The following is a 19464-nucleotide window of genomic DNA, read 5'->3' on the forward strand; positions in this document are numbered from 1 at the left end:
GGAAAAAAAGACCAACTTCTTCCCAACTGACAAGAAAAATACTCGTCATGTTTTCATAATAAAGGATCAGGCTCCCCATTTATGACAGCTTGGACCAATAATGTCTGTTACACTGATGCTACTGTAGAGACAGGGTCAACATCTCTATTTAAATATAATTAATATGCAAAACACAATAAAAGTTATACATGAATTATTCATTATTTTTACTATTGATAAAATTCATGTATACTAATCAAAGTTATACATGAGTAACGACATTATTAATAATGATTAATAATAATAATTCTAATGCCAACATGATGACTGCTCATAGCTCCTGCTTTGAAATACTGAACTTAAACATTGACCTGATGAAAGATCACAATTCACAGTGGCCCACTGTCAGAATCATTCTGAATATAAACTCATCGAGTTAATCTAACCTTTCTCAAATGTGCTGTGAATAAATGCTGCTGCAAGCCACTGTGGGAAAGCTGTGTTATTATCATGGAAACATCTGTGACACATTCACAGAGGACGAGGACACAAAGGGACGACACGCAGAGGCTGTGTTAAAGTCAAAAATCCAAATCTTTAGTCCTAAACAGGCAGTGGTTACAAACAGGAAGACGAGCAGTCCATTAAACAGTCTACAGGGTCAAACATACAGAGAATTCAAACAGCTATTAAAAACAAATAACTGGACACTGAAAAACTTCAGTGATGTGTGAGGCACCAAAGGGAAGCAGCTGAGTATATTCAATGAATTCTCTTCAAATACAAAGACAGAAACTCCTACAGGCAGCATGCAAACTGAGCAGGATACACAAAGATCAGAGATTACAAAAGAAATCAGAAAAGGATTTCAAACTTACTGAGAGCAAGGCCTCTGTTACAAATCTGTCTAATAGAAAAACATGCTGTACAGATACAATACGCTCAGTGTTCATGGTCATTTAAAAACTGGCTCTACCTGAACCACTTCAATATTTTATGAAGTCACTGAGTCGACCATTTCTACAGTTTGTTTCCTTCATTGCAGTTAGAGTGCGGCTGGTAAGGATGAAAACACACACAGAGCGTAAATTGTCTTTGTTAGTAACAAACGTCAGCAAAGAAAAGACAAAACACACAAACACTCTCATGATATTCATGAATCATTAGAAAGCATCCAAACATTCTGCTCGTGGACTTTTACAGTCTTATTTGCACTCGCTCATCTTCATAATCATCCTGATCAATACATGACAGGGGAGGCTTTGAGGTAGGCGGGGCTCTCTGCTGATGTCAGCATGAAAGGCAGGACCAGCGTCTGCCACATGTTGGTGAAACATCACAGTACACTGGCGTGGTTTCCTTTCCAGATGTTGGACGTTTGACACTTCAACGTTGAGGCCAACAAGAAGACACAGTTTTGGGTCGGGTTGCTGCAGGGTTTCTAACTGAGCAAAAGCAGAAGCACACAGACCAACAGGGATCAGATGCTGAGTGTTAGAGGAACATCTGTGCTGATCACTGAATGCTGCTGTGGTCTCTTGTTGAAGTTGGCTGGTGGGACAGTCTAATAGTGATATCCTGCCCATCGGAGGAACACTTTTAAAAACACATGCAATACTTTGTGTTACAGTCACAGTTTATGTTATTTTTGTCCTTTAAAAGTGTTGCTGTACTATAAAGTCCTATAATTTGAGGCTAAAATGGCTCAGAGAGTCTCTCTCTCAGAGGATCTCCTTTGAAAGTGGAGACGGCTTTATCCGCTGATCCACGTCACTTTACCTGGATGTTTTCTTTGAAGCTGGATGAAGACTCCTCTCCCTCACTCCTGCTGCAGCTGTGTGGTCCAGTTGGCCTCTGAGGTCACAGTCAACATCTGTAGCAGAAGAGGGGAAATAAAAGTCCAGGTTACCAAAACTGGGAGCTTTTCCAAAATAGAGCGTAACTGGACTTTTTCAGCCTTACAGGCAGATAGTCGTCTGAAGCTGCAGCTTTTTCTTTTTAGCTTTTTCCAATCTCTGCTCTCGGCTTTCTTTGAGAACAGGTCTGCTTTCTTGGCATGGGTCTGTCTGCTGTTGGTGAAGAGACTAAATCCACATACTCGCTACTAAGATCTCCTCAAGTAGTCTCAACCAGATTACAGTTTAAGAGTAAATGTCTCCTGAGAGTTTCACCTTGGGGAGATGCTGTCTTGCTAACATGCAATAATGAGCATTAATCTATGAGGTGAAAAAGTCATTTTAAAAGCTCCAGCCACAAGTTTTATTTCATCTGTGTTTTGGTCAGAGTCCCATCAGACCTCCAGAATGGTGTCAGAGTGTTTTCTATCCACGTGATGAGCACAGGCCTCAGGTCCAGACCTCCAGGGGCACCATAGCCTCTTTGGAGCTAATAGGTGCAAGAAGGTTTTGTTGGGATAGGAACTGAAGAGGAAACTGACGAGGAAGGCAAGGATCTTCTTCAGCTCCTCCGAGCCGGGACCTCTTTGTGTAGGCCAGCATTGGCCAGGTAGCCCTCCAGCATCGCTGGATGGCCGACAGTGGAAAACCTAGAGGAGGAGGAGAGAAACAGCAGCTTGGAGCATGTCTTTATACTGTTTAGTTTTTAGAGCCACAGACTTTCTTTTAATGTCATTGTTCAGGATCTATGACTGATTATGTATTTATTGTATTCCTCCATGACTGTGTGACAGCAAGTGGAAAAAACCAGCTTCACCTTTGTTGATATGCTTGTAATTTTAATATTGATTAAATGGCCATGAAATAATAGAAAGCTCATATATGAAAATGTATTTTAAGAAGTAAAATGTTAATCTGAGTACAAAGGAGTACACTCACCTTCTGGTAGATGGAGGTGTAGCGAGCGCTGGTGAACATCCAGGCCTCCTCGTAGAACTGATCACTGATTGGATCCAAAACATCGATGGAGGATCTGTGTAAGCGCTGAGGATCGTCCTGATGGACAGAACAGAAGGAGAGTGAGACAAGTGAAGATATACTAAACAACACTGTGACATGAACTGAGCCACACACAGTTTGATTCACAGGTGATTGACACATTATTTGACCACGAGCAATCTTTTCTGGTTTGACGCCGTCTTTGTAGCCAGAAACCAGCTCTCTCCTCGGCTTCCTCCACTACACGCTTCCCCCACGCCAGTCTCCTCCGTCACTATAAAGGGGAGAGTCATGAGCTCCATCACCCTCACCTGTGCCGTCCAACGTCCCGCCACCAGCCTCCACTGCAGCAGGCCAGAGACCACACCCCTGCCACAATAAGTAAAAGTATATCCTTGCTGTACCCTTAATGCTAAATGTGCTAAATTAACCGCTGCCTTTGCCCCTTTGGGATTATTCTTATGTCACTGGGATGTTGACCTTTGACCTTCACATTAGAGAGATGGGCAGACATAATTAGTGTATGAATTTTAAAGTAACAGGTAATAAAGAGAGTGCAGCAAATGTAGTCAGGTTTATTACTCTGTATCACACATGAGTGCCCGAGGGAGGCGGGGCTGACTGGGGAGACACAGGAAACAGAGAGACAGGGCTGACTCGACATGAAACGATGAAACGTGGGACACGGGAACAGAAACTAAACACAGGCTGAAATGAACACTGAGGGAGGGAGAACTAAGATTACTGAGAGCCTGATAAATAAGAAGAACAAAAAGCAAGAAAAACAAGAGTCAAAGAAAACCAAAAACACAAAGCATTGGGCCAGGACCCACTGCTGTGACATTTATATGTGATAAAAACATTAAAAACTGCTCAGATGTTGAAATCTTTCTACGTATACTTTAGGTTCAGCTCTGCAGCCTGGCATTTGGTTAAGCATGATTCAAACATTTGATTTTGTTTAACTGGTTTTAATTATAGTTACTTTTTGTGAACATTTGTTGCAGCATTTAAAAATACATCATTTATTTTCAAACTTTTATTTGATTTAGAGCATCATATTTGACCAACGTAAATGTTTTAATTTCATATAAAATAACTGAAACAGTGAACTGAATATCTGAAATCTTTCCTTCCTTAAAAGTTATAATCCTACTTAAGTTATAGTGCAAACGCTTAAGCAACAAATATACTTGATGCTAATTAATTAATATTTCCCTTTGATGTTGCAACTATGCGGTCACTTCTGTCTTTAAACAAAATAATATTTTCCAGTTACAGAAATCATAAAGTCCAAACTAAAGTGCTACTGTTGCTATATGCATTTTATATAAATCATGGATGATGGTCCTGACATGAAGGAAGAGAAAGTTACAGGTTGCATCCTTTGACTTTGTCTCCGTGCCTTTGGGCCATTTTCAGAAGGACAGATGTTTCTGTTCAATTCTTAAATCAATTTTTTCAAACACAAACACTATTTTAAAGCTTCTAGAGAGTAAAATATTAATGATAATTATAATAACAATAATAAAAACAAAAGCTCTCAGATCCATCAAACCAAGCAGCAGAAAGAACAATAACTGAAGAGAAAACTTTAACCTTGTAGACTTCATTATGTTCCAGCTGCTCTACAGACGCTGTGACCTCGAACTTAAGCAGGTCGTAAAGTATGTGCAGCTCAATAACTTCATAATCAGACCCTGTGGTATTTAGGCAGCAGAACAACTAAGAATAACAACTACAAATAATGTTTTTAGGTTTCTGTTGTACTGCAAGGTTCTGTACAGGAGAACCAAACCAAGAGCAAATATTACGTCTCATTTACACCTGAGCACGAAGAGCCATCAACATTTAGCAAATTGAATCATCTTTGTTTAGATGCAAGAAGAATCATATAGAAATGAAAAAGTAGAAATAGAAATCCAGAGCAAAGATATCCTCTAATTCAGCGTAGCACATGTGCAGCTGCTGCGATTCACGTAAGCATTTGGCTCGTCGCTGCTGCAGATTTTTCTCTCGCTGTTCTGGCTCACAGCGCTGCAAACACAAAAATAAATATCCCCAAAGCTGTGGAAGGGAGCTAATTAGTAAGAGTATTGTTACTCTCCGCAGGAGTAGTCCAGCAGTACAAATCAGTCCAATAACAAGGTGTGTAACATCTAGCAGGGTGACAGAAAAACCCAGGGTAACTTCTAAGGACCTCAACGTCTCTCACATTGTGTTTTTTAAACATGCTTCCATTTGTCACTTCAGTCTTTACTCTGAAATACAGGAAGAGAAATCATGGCTGAAACAATTTCTCATGAAACCAGGGGTGTGGTCCAACAGTCAGTTTGGTGAGGAAGGTTCCTAACTGAGAGAAGTGACCCAGAAGTATCTGTGTAGCAGCCACAATGAATCCAGATCATGAGCTTTATTAACTGATCAAAGTCTCTTCTTTCATCTTCTGTATCATTCAGTTTGCATTGGTAATGCCCATTATTGTAATGCTGTTTTAAGACGAGCAAAACTTTATTTCACTTTGGGTTAGCTGGGATAAGTGATGGATGGAGGGAATTTTACTTCAGCCACAGAAATCCTAAACAGGAAGGAGGAGCAGAGTTACAGTGGATCACTATCCAGCAGGGAAACAAGGTTTATTTCAATTTCTTGGCCATGAGTGAGATTTACTGAGTGGGCAAATTAGGGAGACGACACCATCAGATCCCGAGCCCTCCATGTGTTAATCAAGAGACGGCTGCTGTGCTACATCCATAAATAATGAATAAATTAGGAGCTAAAGCTGAAAGGACAGTTTATTTGTACCATCAGTGAAGATATTTTACATTTGAATTTTTTATTTAACATTTGCAAGATTCAATAACATAAAGAACCTGAACAAGAAAACATTTATGTGGATCAAAATACATTAAAACAAAAACTTTATAATAATAAACTTTATAATGTTGAAACTTTTCAACCAACTGATGAAAAGAAAGCTAACCACTTGACATGAACACTACAGTAGGACAGTTTTGAAAGCTTAAAATGGAACTAGGGGAAGAGTTTGATTCACAGCTGCCTCATCAGATTTTTACAGGAGATTCTATCTGAACTCTGTGGAGCCTGATCTCAAGCTTTTTGAGTCTGACACAGAAACCAGAGGATCTTTCTGTGTCTTCAGATTCACTGTGATCCAGTGATGGGAGTGATTTCAGCCCTGAGTGATCGCGCTGATGTTTGCACAGAGCAGACAATGAGGTGAATGTTTGGGCACATTGGTAACAGTGAAACAGTTTATTAGTAACGTGGGATCGTTTGTGTGCAGAGTATGAACTGAGATTCCTGAAGCTCTTGTCACACTGGTCACAGCTGTAGTTTCCTTCCATGTGTGTACGTTCATGAAGGTTACGACTATGTGACTGTGAGAAGCTTCTGTCACAGTGTCTGCACTTGTGTGGTTTCTCTCCTGTGTGGACTCGTTTGTGTGATTTAAGCTTCCATGCAGTGGTGAAGGATGACCCACACTGATCACAGAGGTGCTTTTTAACCCCACTGTGAATCAGTTCATGTCGTTTTAAGTGATGTGATGTGGTGAAGCTTCTCCCACATTCTTTGCAGTATTTCAGTTTGTCTCCAGTGTGTCTACGTTGATGTGTTTTAAGGGCAGCTTGCCGACTGAAAGTTTTTCCACAGAGGTCACAATGAAAGTCTTTCCCACCACCACAGTGATGACAGGGTTGAGAACTGGATCCATCTGTGTCGCTCTGCTTCTAAACAAAGACACAAAGACAGTGTAAGTCAGTCCTTCAACATTTGTATCCTGAACGTCGCCTGAAATAAAGAGCATCTCTGCAGACGTCCAACTACATTTGACTGTTTCAGTTAACACACTCAGTTTACTGGGCTGCAATAACTACAATACTACCACCATAATACTACAGTAATACTAAAATCATAACTGAAAGGAAAATCTGAATAATCACTCAGAGCTGCTTTTCCATGCAGTAGAATTGCTAACATGCTAACACAGTTTAATGAGCAGAGTTGTTCCAAACAGTCAGGCTAAAATGACAAGATAACAATATAAATACATACCTCACAGTAGCTGCACTTGTAGAGTCTCTTTCTGGTGTGGATCTGTTGGTGTCGTCTCAGGTGACGTGGAGATTTAAAAGTCTTCTCACACAGGTCACATTGATAAGGTCTCTCCTCAGTGTGGGTAAACATGTGTTGTTGTAAGTCTGTGTGAGTTATAAACTCTTTGCCACACTGTTCACAGCAGTACACATCATGTCTGTTGTGAATGCGTAGGTGTGTATTTCGGCTCCCTCTCTGGCTGAAAGTTTTTCCACAGATGTCACAGCTGTATGCCTTAATTCCAGAGTGGGTAACTAGATGCCTCTGTAAGTGGCTACTGTGAGTAAAAGCTCTGCCACACTGATCACAGCTGTATGGCTTAATTCCAGAGTGGGTAACTAGATGACTCTGTAAGTGGCTACTTTGAGTAAAAGCTCTGCCACACTGATCACAGCTGTACGCTTTAACTCCACTGTGGATGAGTTGGTGTGTTTTTAGGGAACGCATCCAGGAAAAAGACTTTCCACACAAGTCACAGCTGAACGGTCTCTCTCCAGTGTGGATGACCTGATGCTGTTTTAGTTTAGCCCTCACAGTAAAACCCTTCCCACACTCGTCACAGGTGTGTTTTTTCTCTCCCTTTCTTCTGTGAGGTTTGTCGGCCTCCTGAGAGCGCTGACTTCTGGCTCCATGTTGGTCCTGCAGTGACACAGATACAAACAGAGGCAGTGAGTGAAATGCAGTCGTGGAACAAACTCAACCTTCAAACTCCATTAACACTAGTTTTAAACCTGAAGGTGGAGCGTGGCACCAAACACCTTAAAGGTCTCTTATCCCCACCTGCTGGTAGTTCTAACACATTACATCCAACCTGCTGTTAAAGATAACTCATGACTGTTCAAACACTAAAATCATGCCCATCCCTCCTGATTGTACACACACACACACACACACACACACACACACACACACACACACACACACACACACACATTATTTTATAATTTAGATTATTTTGTTGTTTCCTATTACATATTTCTATAATTTGTATAGATTTATACAGAATTATTCAGTGATAATAAATCCTATGTTTGTTTATTCTAAAGGAACCCCGTTAGCTTCCACAACAGATGTTGCTCGTCTTCCGTCAAATACTCACATAAAATATTACACAATAAAGTGGATTCAAGATATCCACATAATTTCACTCTTACATCCACAGTGAGGTTTCACAATTGTTCAAATATAAGCAATCAATAATAATAATATCAATAACATTGAGGCACATTACACAAATTTCAAAAACAAATCATGTCTTACAATATTTACAACAACTAAAAGCTCTGTAAATCGGCTTTTAAGTGTTCATTGAAGTTTTGAATAATTCTCTAATTTTTTAAGGCAACTTATTCCACTTAAAAGTTGCTCTAAATGTAACAGTTTTACAAAACGTTACTTTTAACTCGAGCATTTACTAAATTGCAGCTTGTTGAAAACTGTGTAATATGATGATGTATTTCATCTGGATACTGCAGCTGAGCAGAATAAATGTGGTGTGTTTAACAGAATTGCTTTCTTTAGAACTACAAGTAAGCCATAGAATATTTTAGCCTGTACAGGAAGCCAAGAAAGGTTATTATGCATTTTATCAATATTAGTATAGTATGAACATCTTCACACTAATCTGGAAGCCTTATTCTGGACTAACTGAAGTCTGTTAAGATCTGTCTTATTAGCTGCTGACCAAATGATTGAACAATACTCCAGATGAGACATTACTAGTGCATTAATGACATCTTTCATAATGAAGAAGTGATACACAAAGAGCATTTCATAGCCATAGCTATGCCTTGTCGGCAGAGTTATGTGACATTAGTGATGTTTGTACTTTCAGCGTTAACTTGGTTTTAAAGCCTTTAAAATATACGCCGTTCAATAGTCGACCTTAATCTGACAGAGAATGTGATGATTTTGTGGATAATTAAAGTCAGTCATATATCCACAAACACAACAAGCTGAAAGTCAGTGATGCTGCTCGGTTTGCAGTCCTGAACATCACGGCACAAGCAGGATTCACTGCACTGTTAATGTTAGCTGTGTTATATTGCTGCCTCTGTTCGGTGGTGTCGAGCCAAACGTACTTTAACGTGTGTTTGAACGAGCTGACGGTTCACTCGTTAAGCTGAAAGAAAGATGCTTTAATCACAGCAGTCACACATGTGTCCACTGCACCATCTGGAACTCTTCTTGTTTACACTCGTAATAACACAAACACTAAATCCTGCTTCTCTGGTGCTGTTGTGTAGCAGTGTGTACACCTGAGACTGTCACCTGTCTGTCTGTCCTGCACTCTCTCTCTGTTTCTTTCTCTCTGATTGTGGAATAAAAGTATGAACATGTGTTTATAAGTTACACTTGTGTTTGAATCCTGCAGCTTATCACACATTTGATTTCCATGTGTGACGACTGCAAGTGTCCAGAGTGAGGACAGACTGAGGGACCCACTGCTGCACATCATCTGTGAGGCTTTGCACCCCTGATGATCCACCAGGACAAACTCAGCAGTGTGTGAGGAAGAGGAGGAGGAAGAGCCAGCAGCAGCTGACAGATGGAGAGAATAGACAGACTGTTCCCTGTTTGTGAAGGACGGCTAGGAAAGTTTAACATAACTGTCTGTGCTGAATCAGTCTTATTAGGTAATGTTCAAATAATGTGATCATCCCAGTGTTTTCAGTGTGGGAGAAAGTACTCAGGGCCTTCAAGTTACACACTATGAAAGGCAGCAATAAGTTTAATGTTCAGAAACCTAAAGTCTGTATCAGCAGCAGAATGGAGCTAAAAATAAATGTTGGTTTCAGTTCTATGAAGCTTTGAGTATTTTGGATCAGTAGCTGCTGTGTTTGTTGCATCAATTCAATTTAATTCAATTCAATTTTATTTATATAGTGCCAAATCACAACAAAAGTCGCCTCAAGGCGCTTCATAGATACAGAGAAAAACCCAACAATCATATGACCCCCTATGAGCAAGCACTTTGGCGACAGTGGGAAGGAAAAACTCCCTTTTAACAGGAAGAAACCTCCGGCAGAACCAGGCTCAGGGAGGGGCGGCCATCTGCTGCGACCGGTTGGGGTGAGAGAAGGAAGACAGGATAAAGACATGCTGTGGAAGAGAGACAGAGGTTAATAACAGATATGATTCAATGCAGAGAGGTCTGTTAATACATAGTGAGTGAGAAAGGTGACTGGAAAGGAAAAACTCAATGCATCATGGGAATCCCCCGGCAGCCTATGTCTATTGCAGCATAACTAAGGGAGGATCCAGGGTCACCTGGTCCAGCCCTAACTATATGCTTTAGCAAAAAGGAAAGTTTTAAGCCTAATCTTAAAAGTAGAGATAGTGTCTGTCTCTCGAATCCAAACTGGAAGCTGGTTCCACAGAAGAGGGGCCTGAAAACTGAAGGCTCTCCCTCCCATTCTACTTTTAAATACTCTAGGAACAACAAGTAGGCCTGCAGAGCGAGAGCGGAGCGCTCTAATAGGGTGATATGGTACTACAAGGTCATTAAGATAAGATGGGGCCTGATTATTTAAGACCTTGTATGTGAGGAGCAGGATTTTGAATCCTGGATTTAACAGGAAGCCAATGAAGGGAAGCCAAAACAGGAGAAATATGCTCTCTCTTTCTAGTCGCTGTCAGTACTCTTGCTGCAGCATTTTGGATTAGCTGAAGGCTTTTCAGTGAGTTTTTTGGACATCCTGATAATAATGAATTACAGTAGTCCAGCCTGGAAGTAATAAATGCATGAACTAGTTTTTCAGCGTCACTCTGAGACAGGATATTTCTAATTTTAGAGATGTTGCGCAAATGGAAGAAAGCAGTCTTACATATTTGTTTAATATGTGCGTTGAAGGACATGTCCTGGTCAAAAATGACTCCAAGGTTCCTCACCGCGTTACTGGAGGCCAAGGTAATGCCATCCAGAGTAAGAATCTGGTTAGATACCATATTTCTAAGAGTTTCAGGGCCGAGTACAATAACCTCAGTTTTATCTGAATTAAGAAGCAGAAAGTTAGCGGCCATCCAGGTCTTTATGTCTTTAAGACATTCCTGCAGTTTAACTAATTGTTGTGTGTTATCTGGCTTCATGGACAGATAGAGCTGGGTGTCATCTGCATAGCAGTGAAAATGTATGCTATGTCTTCTAATGATACTGCCTAAGGGAAGCATGTATAATGTAAACAGAATTGGTCCTAGCACTGAACCCTGTGGAACTCCATAATTAACCTCAGTGTGTGAAGAGGACTCTCCATTTACATGCACAAATTGGAGTCTATTAGATAGATATGATACAAACCACTGCAGTGCAAACCTGTAATACCTACAGCATGTTCTAATTGCTCTAATAGGATATTATGGTCAACAGTATCGAACGCTGCACTGAGGTCTAGCAGGACAAGCACAGAGATGAGTCCACTGTCAGAGGCCATAAGAAGATCATTTGTAACCTTCACTAAAGCTGTTTCTGTGCTGTGCTGAGCTCTGAAACCTGACTGAAACTCTTCAAATAAACCATTCCTCTGCAGATGATCTGTTAGCTGTTTGACAACTACTCTTTCAAGGATGTTTGATATGAAAGGAAGGTTGAAGATTGGCCTATAATTAGCTAAGACTGCTGGGTCTAGAGATGGCTTTTTGAGTAAAGGTTTAACTACAGCCAGCTTGAAGGCCTGTGGTACATAGCCGATTATTAGAGATAGGTTGATCATATTTAAGATCGAAGAATTAATTAATGGCAGGACTTCTTTGAGCAGTTTTGTAGGAATGGGGTCTAAAAGACACGTTGATGGTTTGGAGGAAGTAATTATTGAAGTTAACTCAGAAAGATCAATTGGAGAAAAAGAGTCTAACTTAACATCAATGGTACTAAGAGTAACTGTAGATAATATTACATCTGTGGGATGATTATTGGTAATTTTTTCTCTAATGATAAAAATTTTATTTGTGAAGAAGTTCATGAAGTCATTACTAGTTAACGTTAAAGGGATGGTTGGCTCAAAAGAGCTCTAACTTTTTGTCAGCCTGGCTACAGTGCTGAAGATAAACCTGGGGTTGTTCTTATTTTCTTCAATCAGTGATGAATAGTAAGATGTTCTGGCTTTGCGGAGGGCTTTCTTATAAAGCAGCAAACTATTTCTCCAGGCTAAATGATGATCCTCTAGATTTGTGACACGCCATTTCCTCTCCAGATTACGAGTCATCTGCTTTAGGGTAGGTGTTTGAGAATTATACCACGGAGTCAGGTACTTCTGATTTGAGGCCTTAGTTTTCACAGGAGCTACAGTATCCAGAGTCGTACGTAGTGAGGAGGTGAAATTATTAACAAGATAATCGACCTCTGTTGGGGCAGCGTTCAGATAGCTGCTCTGCTCTGTGTTGGTACAGGGCATTGGAGATGATAACAGTGGGTGGATTATATTCTTAAACTTAGTTACAGCACTTTCAGAAAGACATCTACTTTGATAAAGTCTACTCTTCACCGCTGTGTAATCAATTATTGTAAAAGTAAATGTTATCAGGAAATGATCAGACAGGAGAGGGTTTTCAGGAAACACTGTTAAATGTTCAGGTTCGATGCCATATGTTAAAACAAGATCTAGAGTGTGATTAAAGTGGTGGGTGGGTTCTTTTACATTTTGAGAGAAACCAATTGAGTCTAATAACAGATTAAATGCCATGTTGAGGCTGTCATTTGTAGCATCTACATGGATGTTAAAATCACCCACAATAACTATTTTATCTGAGCTCAGAACTAAATTAGATATAAAGTCTGAGAAATCAGACAGAAACTCTGTGTAAGGCCCAGGTGGACGATAGATGATAACAAGTAAGAATGGTTTCTGAGTTTCACAGCTGGGGTGGACAATGTTAAGCATCATGTTTTCAAATTAATTAAAAGTCTGTCTTGGTTTTTCGTTGATTAATAGGCTGGTGTGAAAAATTGCTGCCACACCTCCCCCTCGGCCTGTGCTTCGAGATTTCTGGTAGTTAGAATGACTCGGGGGTGTTGATTCATTTAAACTAACATAATCATCCTGCTGCAACCAGGTTTCTGTAAGGCAGAGTAAATCAATTTGTTGATCAATTATTAAGTCATGTGCTAACAGAGACTTGGAGGAGAGAGACCTAATATTTAATAATCCACATTTCACTGTTTTACTCTTTGGTTCAGATGTGGATACTGTATTGTTCTTTCTTTGTAATTGTTTATGTTTAAGTTGTTTGTTGCTGGTTTTTAGTTTGTTTTTTGTCTTTTTGGAAGCTGACACAGTCTCTTTGGAGATGGTTTTTTTTTTTTTGGGGGGGGGGGGGGGGTAGCAGGAGGAGAGAAGCTGCAGAGAAGCGTGTAAGACTGCAACTCTGCTTCCTGGTCCCAACTCTGGATAGTAATATTTTGGGGGGTTTAATAAATTTGTCCATATTTCTAGAAATGAGAGCTGCTCCATCCAAAGTGGGATGGATGCCGTCTCTTCTAACAAGACCAGGTTTCCTCCAGAAGGTTTGCCAATTATCTATGAAGCCCACATCGTTTCTGGGACACCACTCAGACAGCCAGCAATTTAAGGAGAACATGCGGCTAAACATGTCACTCCTGGTCTGATTGGGGAGGGGACCAGAGAAAACTACAGAGTCCCACATTGTTTTGGCAAAGTTGCACACCGATTCAATATTGATTTTAGTGACCTCCGATTGGCGTAACCGGGTGTCATTACTGCCGACGTGAATTATGATTTTACTGAATTTACGTTTACCCTTAGCCAGCAGTTTTAAATTTCCTTCAATGTCGCCTGCTCTGGCCCCTGGAAGACAATTGACTATGGTTGCCGGTGTCTCTAGCTTCACATGTCTGAGAACAGAATCGCCAACGTATTGCTGTAACTGTTTATATGCTTTATATATTCTGAGGTAAGTTGATCTATAGTGTTACATCATATTCTATAAGGATGTTATGTGTTTGTAGACTTCCTGCCCAGTTTGACCCATTTAGCAGAAGTCAGCCTGTTTAAGGCTCTGATATCTATTCTGTGTGACTTACAGCAGTTATGACATGGTCTGATTTTCTCACCCAATAAAGGAATATTTCATATATCAGTCTACTCTTCATTCTATCAGACACAGTTATCACAGCTCCTACATTTGCTTTTTACACATATATGTAAGCATTCAGCCACATTTAGTACCAACATATTAAAAGAACAATATTTGTCTCTTATATATGATACATATATATACACACGCTGTCACAGATACTTGTCTGTGAGTGAAGTGATTAATATAATAACTATAATATTGGTCATATTATATTTTGTTAGATTATAATATTATTTATGCCATGTTAGACCCCTAATTAAAGATTGTGAATTATTATGTAGTTTTAGTTTGCATTATTCTCCTGAATTAGAAGAAGCTGATAACTATTGCATTAGTTAAACTGATGTGCATTATATTAAACTGTTGACTTATTGTGAATGAATGATATTGTTTTATGATGCATTATACTGCTGAGTTATAAGAAATACTGTTTGCAGAAAGTCATCGCCTTATTTGTCTGATTAGAAGAGAACATGCTGGAGTTTTCTGCCCCATCTCAGCAGGAGCAGATAAACAGGGAGCCAAAGTCGTAGCTTAGGCGCTGTGTGAGAGAAAGCATGTGAATGTTTAGGCTTTTATGATAAGGTGGAGGCACCAGAGGCTATAAGAGTTTGAGCAATGCTCCACCATTTTGAGATCTGAGGCTGTCTGCATCAGTGTCCATCTCCCACGCGTGTGATCATTAAAATCATCGTTTGACTTGACCCGACCGCACCAGTGTTGTTATTGTGGTTTTTCTCTTGTCTCCATCCCCAATATTTTGAACTCGTAACAATTTACATTACCACAGTGAGATGACTTTAGTCTCATGAACAACATCAGCTAATTGTTATTTACAGCTAATCTTAAACGACTGTTCAGCACAGAAATGAAGCCCAACAATCATGTTTCACAGTCCTGTGGTCTCAGCCTCAGATACTCATCAAATCACACAGAGCTCATGTAGAAACAAATGAACTAAATATGTTCTCCTTCATTTCTGTCAAACAAAGCTGTATGAAACATTTCCAGCTGTTAGTATCATGGTTGCTAGGCAACCTGGGCAGCGCGACGGAGGCTAGACGTCCCATTTCACGAGCCTACGAGCCTCGCACTTCGGCCTTAGCGGTCTTTGAGTACGCGGCCCTTGAGGACTTTAAAGCTGCAGAACCTGAATCGGGATACAGCCATGATGATCTCCAGCCTCGTGCTCGCCAACATTCTCACCTGAGTTAAGAAGACGATCACTGAAATGGTCTCAGCAGGTCCTTTGATGACAGCAATGAAATGCAGTGGTAAGGCTTTTTGGGGATTAAGTTCGTTTTCATGGCAAAGAAGGACGATGCAGTTCATCTGATCACTCCTCATAACATTCTGGAGTGCAGGCAAAATGCTATTATAAAAACTTAAGCAGCAACTTCTCCAGGTTCCAATATTTATGCAATTCTCAAACCTTTTGGCCACGACTGTATAACCTCTTCTGAAGTTTAGTGGATATTATACATGGTTATGCTCAGGATGTGTCGGCCAGTTTCCACTGGAAACGCCTTTTGGTTAAACTGTCAGCGAGGAATTTGCATTTGCGCTGTTACATTTTTATATAACTTTAATGCACATAAACAACAGCTGCTTGTTTCAGTGAAAATACATTGATGGGTTTTTAATAAAGTTGTGCAGCTGTAAAGTATTTTGTCTGGTGTCAATTCTATCGTCAGCTACATCGTTATGGCAAATGTTCAAATGTATATGGTGATAAATATCTTTGGTCATATGGTCCTGCTCTGTCTGTCACCTTCTGTGTTGAGCTCATTGTTTCCTCTGTAGTGGCTGAGCTGAGTCCAAGTAGCTGAAAATGTTCCTCTGCTGCTCCGTCAGACTCTCCTCCTCCTGCTGATCAGCTGGGACACAAAACAGATCTTTGTTAGGCTCCACACTGCACTGAAGAGTCAAAGTGTCTCATATGTTCATCTGACAAGTAAAAGAACACATTTTTGTTTCCCGAGGTGGGCAACTTGTTGGAAACAAACACAAAAGGTTTGAGCACTGATACCTGCCATTGCTGCCATTGAAAGATGCAACGCCAGCAATGTGGATTGTCAAGACTCAAACCAATCATCAAGCAAAGACAACAGGGATCATTTGTTTCTGTTTATTTAGCATTCACAGCATTTGTAGTTGCCTTCTCTGCAGGGGAAGTCCACGCACACTGTGTGGTACCGCCATCCGCAGAAGGTGCATTCAACCTCTGTAAGAGAAACGAGATTGTCTGAGACTGAAATGATATTCACTAAAGAAGTGGTGATTTGTAAAACTTCACATTTTGATCCGGGACATACTCTGCATGAAAACAAGCGCTCACTCTTCCTGCTCAACAAATCACAAGGGCGGAGCCTTATACCACGTGATACAGAAGCTGTGCCGTGTGATGCTAAAATTAGCAGGGAAAAAACCACGGAGAGCACGTCAGGGATGACGAGAAAGTGACAGGAGAAAATCCGTCCCGGTCAACCACCCAAACATCAATAACGGGAACCTTATACAGCGCTTCCCTATACCCGTCGAACTCCCGCAGGCACAAAGACATCACGGAGGCTATCACTTATCACCTGACCAAAGATATGGCTCCATCAACACTGTGCAAAACGAGGGATTTAGGAAAACGATCAACACCCTAGACAAACGCTACACAGTGCCGTCCCGCAACTATTTTTCTATTGTTGCACTACCTGCTCTGTACACGCAGCGTCGAGCAACGGTGGAGACGGAATTTCAAGCAGGACAACATTTTGCTGCAACAACAAAACGTGAGACATTTGTTGTTTTATGTTTATTTATTGTTATGAGAGAATCATGATCTCAATTCTAAGCAAAAAAATCGTGATTCTCATTTTATGCAAAATCGTGCAGCCCTAACATTAACACAAAACTATTGTTTCACCAGAGAAAACACATGAAGAGAGAGAGAGAGACAATAACAGCTACCAAACAGTCGTCATAATTCGTCACACAATGAGAAAAGGACAAATCAACAAGTAACAATGACTAATTAATATTAAAATCTGTAACATAATGTATTGTTTGGAGTTTAGTCTGATTGGTTCAGGATGAGCTGCCATTATCCAATCACACGTCTGCTTACCTGCATCTTTTCTCTTTTTTCTAACCTGAGCACCTGATGGCTTTGAACTTTTGTTGTCCATCTTCCATTGGTTTGAATTTTGCGCTCCAGTACAAACACAAATCCCCCAACCCGAGGATCAGCACAATTAACCTAACAGACCTACACCTTAGTTCACAGATTCACTTTGTCTAAGGTTGATTTCTGGGATTTCACACAACCCAGGATTCAGATCGTGAATCCATGATGGGCTTGGATTTACATCATTATAAATGAAATGTGCTCTACTTGGAAGCAGCCGGCCCCGCCCCTTTTGACGGGTTGTGTGAGACTTTAAATCATCAAACTGTAAATTATAAATTTAAATTGTTATTGATCCTTTACCCCGAGTCCTAAAGTGTAGATTTATTTTCTTACTCTTCTTATATTTATTGTTTGTTTACTTGCACCGCTGTAACTGCAGCCTCGTCGTCTCGTCTCTCTATATGCTGGACTGTCTGTAGCGGAGATGACAATAAAGTTTACTTTGACTTCAGCAGCGCGCAGGCGCACCGAGGGCTCTCGCGCTCACGTTATAGAATTTAGAAAAAACATGGGTGCAGATTATAAGTCTGTATCATAATATCTGTTTGTTGTTTTTATTTTGCGAGTTGGTTATTAGATGCCGCTCCAGCCAGCCAGAGACTCCCCGCCGCCCCGCCCTCTCCTCCCTGTGCCGCCAGCAGCAGGCGCACCTCGCAAACGGAGGGCGCCCTTACTCCCAGCAAATGGCTGATAGAAAACCGATCGGTGCCTACGAATTTCCCAATATGCGCTGGCATGACGTCGGGGAAGCATTGGTACGACCGATTATTTTATTTTTTTCTTGCCCGTGATGCCCCCCCACCACGATGCATTCTATTGGTTTGCACACTTACACACACCCAGCTGTGGTTTCCTGTTTTGCTGGACTCTGGAGAGCCCCGCCTTTAACGCTCTTCTCTCACAGAGAGCAACAGAAAACTTGGAAAAACTCCAGATTGACTGAACTCAGTTCAAAGTTACCTTGACACCTTTAGATGTGAGACGTAGTGATGGTCCGCTTGAAGCTGACGCTCCGGTGCGTGTGTCAGAAAGATCAACGCGCTGCTTCAGAAGCACCGTGTCGAGGCTTGATTCGTTTGGCCAGAGTCACGTGATCAGTGACGTCTGAAGCTTCGTTTAGAACGTACCTTTTTTTAAATCGAACTTTATTGAAACACAATGAGTATACAACATACAAACAGATGAAGTTTACAAAAGAACAGAACATGAACATACAGAACCAGGAGTAAAAAAATGATGATATGAGTAGGCGAAAAAAAATCAACATATAAGATAAGATAAGATAAGATAAGATAAGATAACCTTTATTAGTCCCACACGTGGGAAATTTGTTTTGTCACAGCAGGAAGTGGACAGTGCAAAAGTTATGACGCAAAAATTAGAATACAATAAGAATAAATACAGTACACAGCTGTACAGAATAGAATAAAATAATATACTATATACAGTAGAATAAAATAGAATAAAAATATACAATAAGATAAAAATAGAATACGAATGCTATATACAACTGAGTAAAAATACAACGATGACAGAAAGGATTATTGCACTTAGTGTTATTGCACATGTGTGGATGTGTGTGTTTGTTCAGTTAAAGTCTTTGTTGTGGAGTCTGACAGCAGTGGGGAGGAAAGACCTGCGAAATCTCTCCGTCCCACACCGTGGGTGCCGCAGTCTCCCACTGAAGGAGCTGCTCAGTGCTGTCACAGTCTGCTGCATGGGGTGGGAGACGTTGTCCATCAGGGATGACAGCTTAGCCGCCGTTCTCCTGTCACTCACCACCTCCACTGGGTCCAGAGGGCATCCTAGAACAGAGCTGGCCCTTCGGATCACCCTGTTCAGTCTCTTCCTGTCCCCAGCAGAGATGCTGCCGCCCCAGCAGACCACACCATAAAAGATAGCAGAAGCCACCACAGAGTCATAGAAGGTCTTCAGGAGTGGGCCCTCCACCCCAAACGACCTGAGTCTCCGCAGCAGGTACAGCCTGCTCTGCCCTTTCCTGTAGAGGGCGTCTGAGTTATGAGTCCAGTCCAGTCTGTTGTTCAGATGAACACCAAATATTGTTCTGAGAGGCTTTTTGTTGGTTGAGTCTGAAATTGATTGTATGTACAATTCATATCCTTATAAAAAGGCAGAAATGTGGTGTTTTATTAATAAACTTACATTTATGGATATAAAATAGCTAAAAGTATTAACAAA

The 19464-nt window shown here is 40.8% G+C and overlaps 1 protein-coding gene across 5 annotated transcripts; it reads right to left on the minus strand.

Moving 5' to 3' along the window:
• Positions 1–433: 433 nt before the first annotated feature.
• Positions 434–18300, minus strand: LOC147337106 (phospholipase D1-like). Of its 5 annotated transcripts, XM_086285785.1 has the most exons (7): positions 18226–18287; positions 16243–16308; positions 15856–15961; positions 2814–2930; positions 2276–2524; positions 1759–1852; positions 434–1424 (listed from the first exon to the last, which is right to left on the minus strand). In XM_086285785.1, the coding sequence occupies exons 3-6, from the start codon at positions 15871–15873 to the stop codon at positions 1799–1801; spliced, it is 438 nt and encodes a 145-aa protein (XP_086141911.1). In that variant the 5' UTR covers positions 15874–15961; positions 16243–16308; positions 18226–18287; the 3' UTR covers positions 434–1424; positions 1759–1798. The 5 variants fall into 5 exon arrangements, with proteins under 5 accessions (XP_086141911.1, XP_086141910.1, XP_086141909.1 ...); XM_086285782.1 differs by lacking the exons at positions 434–1424; positions 1759–1852; positions 2276–2524; positions 2814–2930 and adding exons at positions 5486–6625; positions 6951–7631 and having other exon boundaries at positions 16228–16308; positions 18226–18300; XM_086285781.1 differs by lacking the exons at positions 434–1424; positions 1759–1852; positions 2276–2524; positions 2814–2930 and adding exons at positions 5486–6625; positions 6951–7631.
• Between the last annotated feature and the right edge of the window lie 1164 nt (positions 18301–19464).

This window comes from Aulonocara sp. 'chitande type north' Nkhata Bay, linkage group LG3 (genome assembly GCF_057382095.1).
Source record: "Aulonocara sp. 'chitande type north' Nkhata Bay isolate Kocher_YH1m ecotype deep benthic linkage group LG3, A_spYH_male_GT1.1, whole genome shotgun sequence".
Lineage (NCBI taxonomy): Eukaryota > Metazoa > Chordata > Actinopteri > Cichliformes > Cichlidae > Aulonocara > Aulonocara sp. 'chitande type north' Nkhata Bay.

Excerpts from the sequence above, each read along its gene's own strand:
- LOC147337106 (XM_086285782.1), bottom strand. Across the intron at positions 6,626-6,950 it reads ACAAGTGCAGCTACTGTGAG|AAGCAGAGCGACACAGATGG; the intron begins GTATGTATTTAT and ends GTCTTTGTTTAG.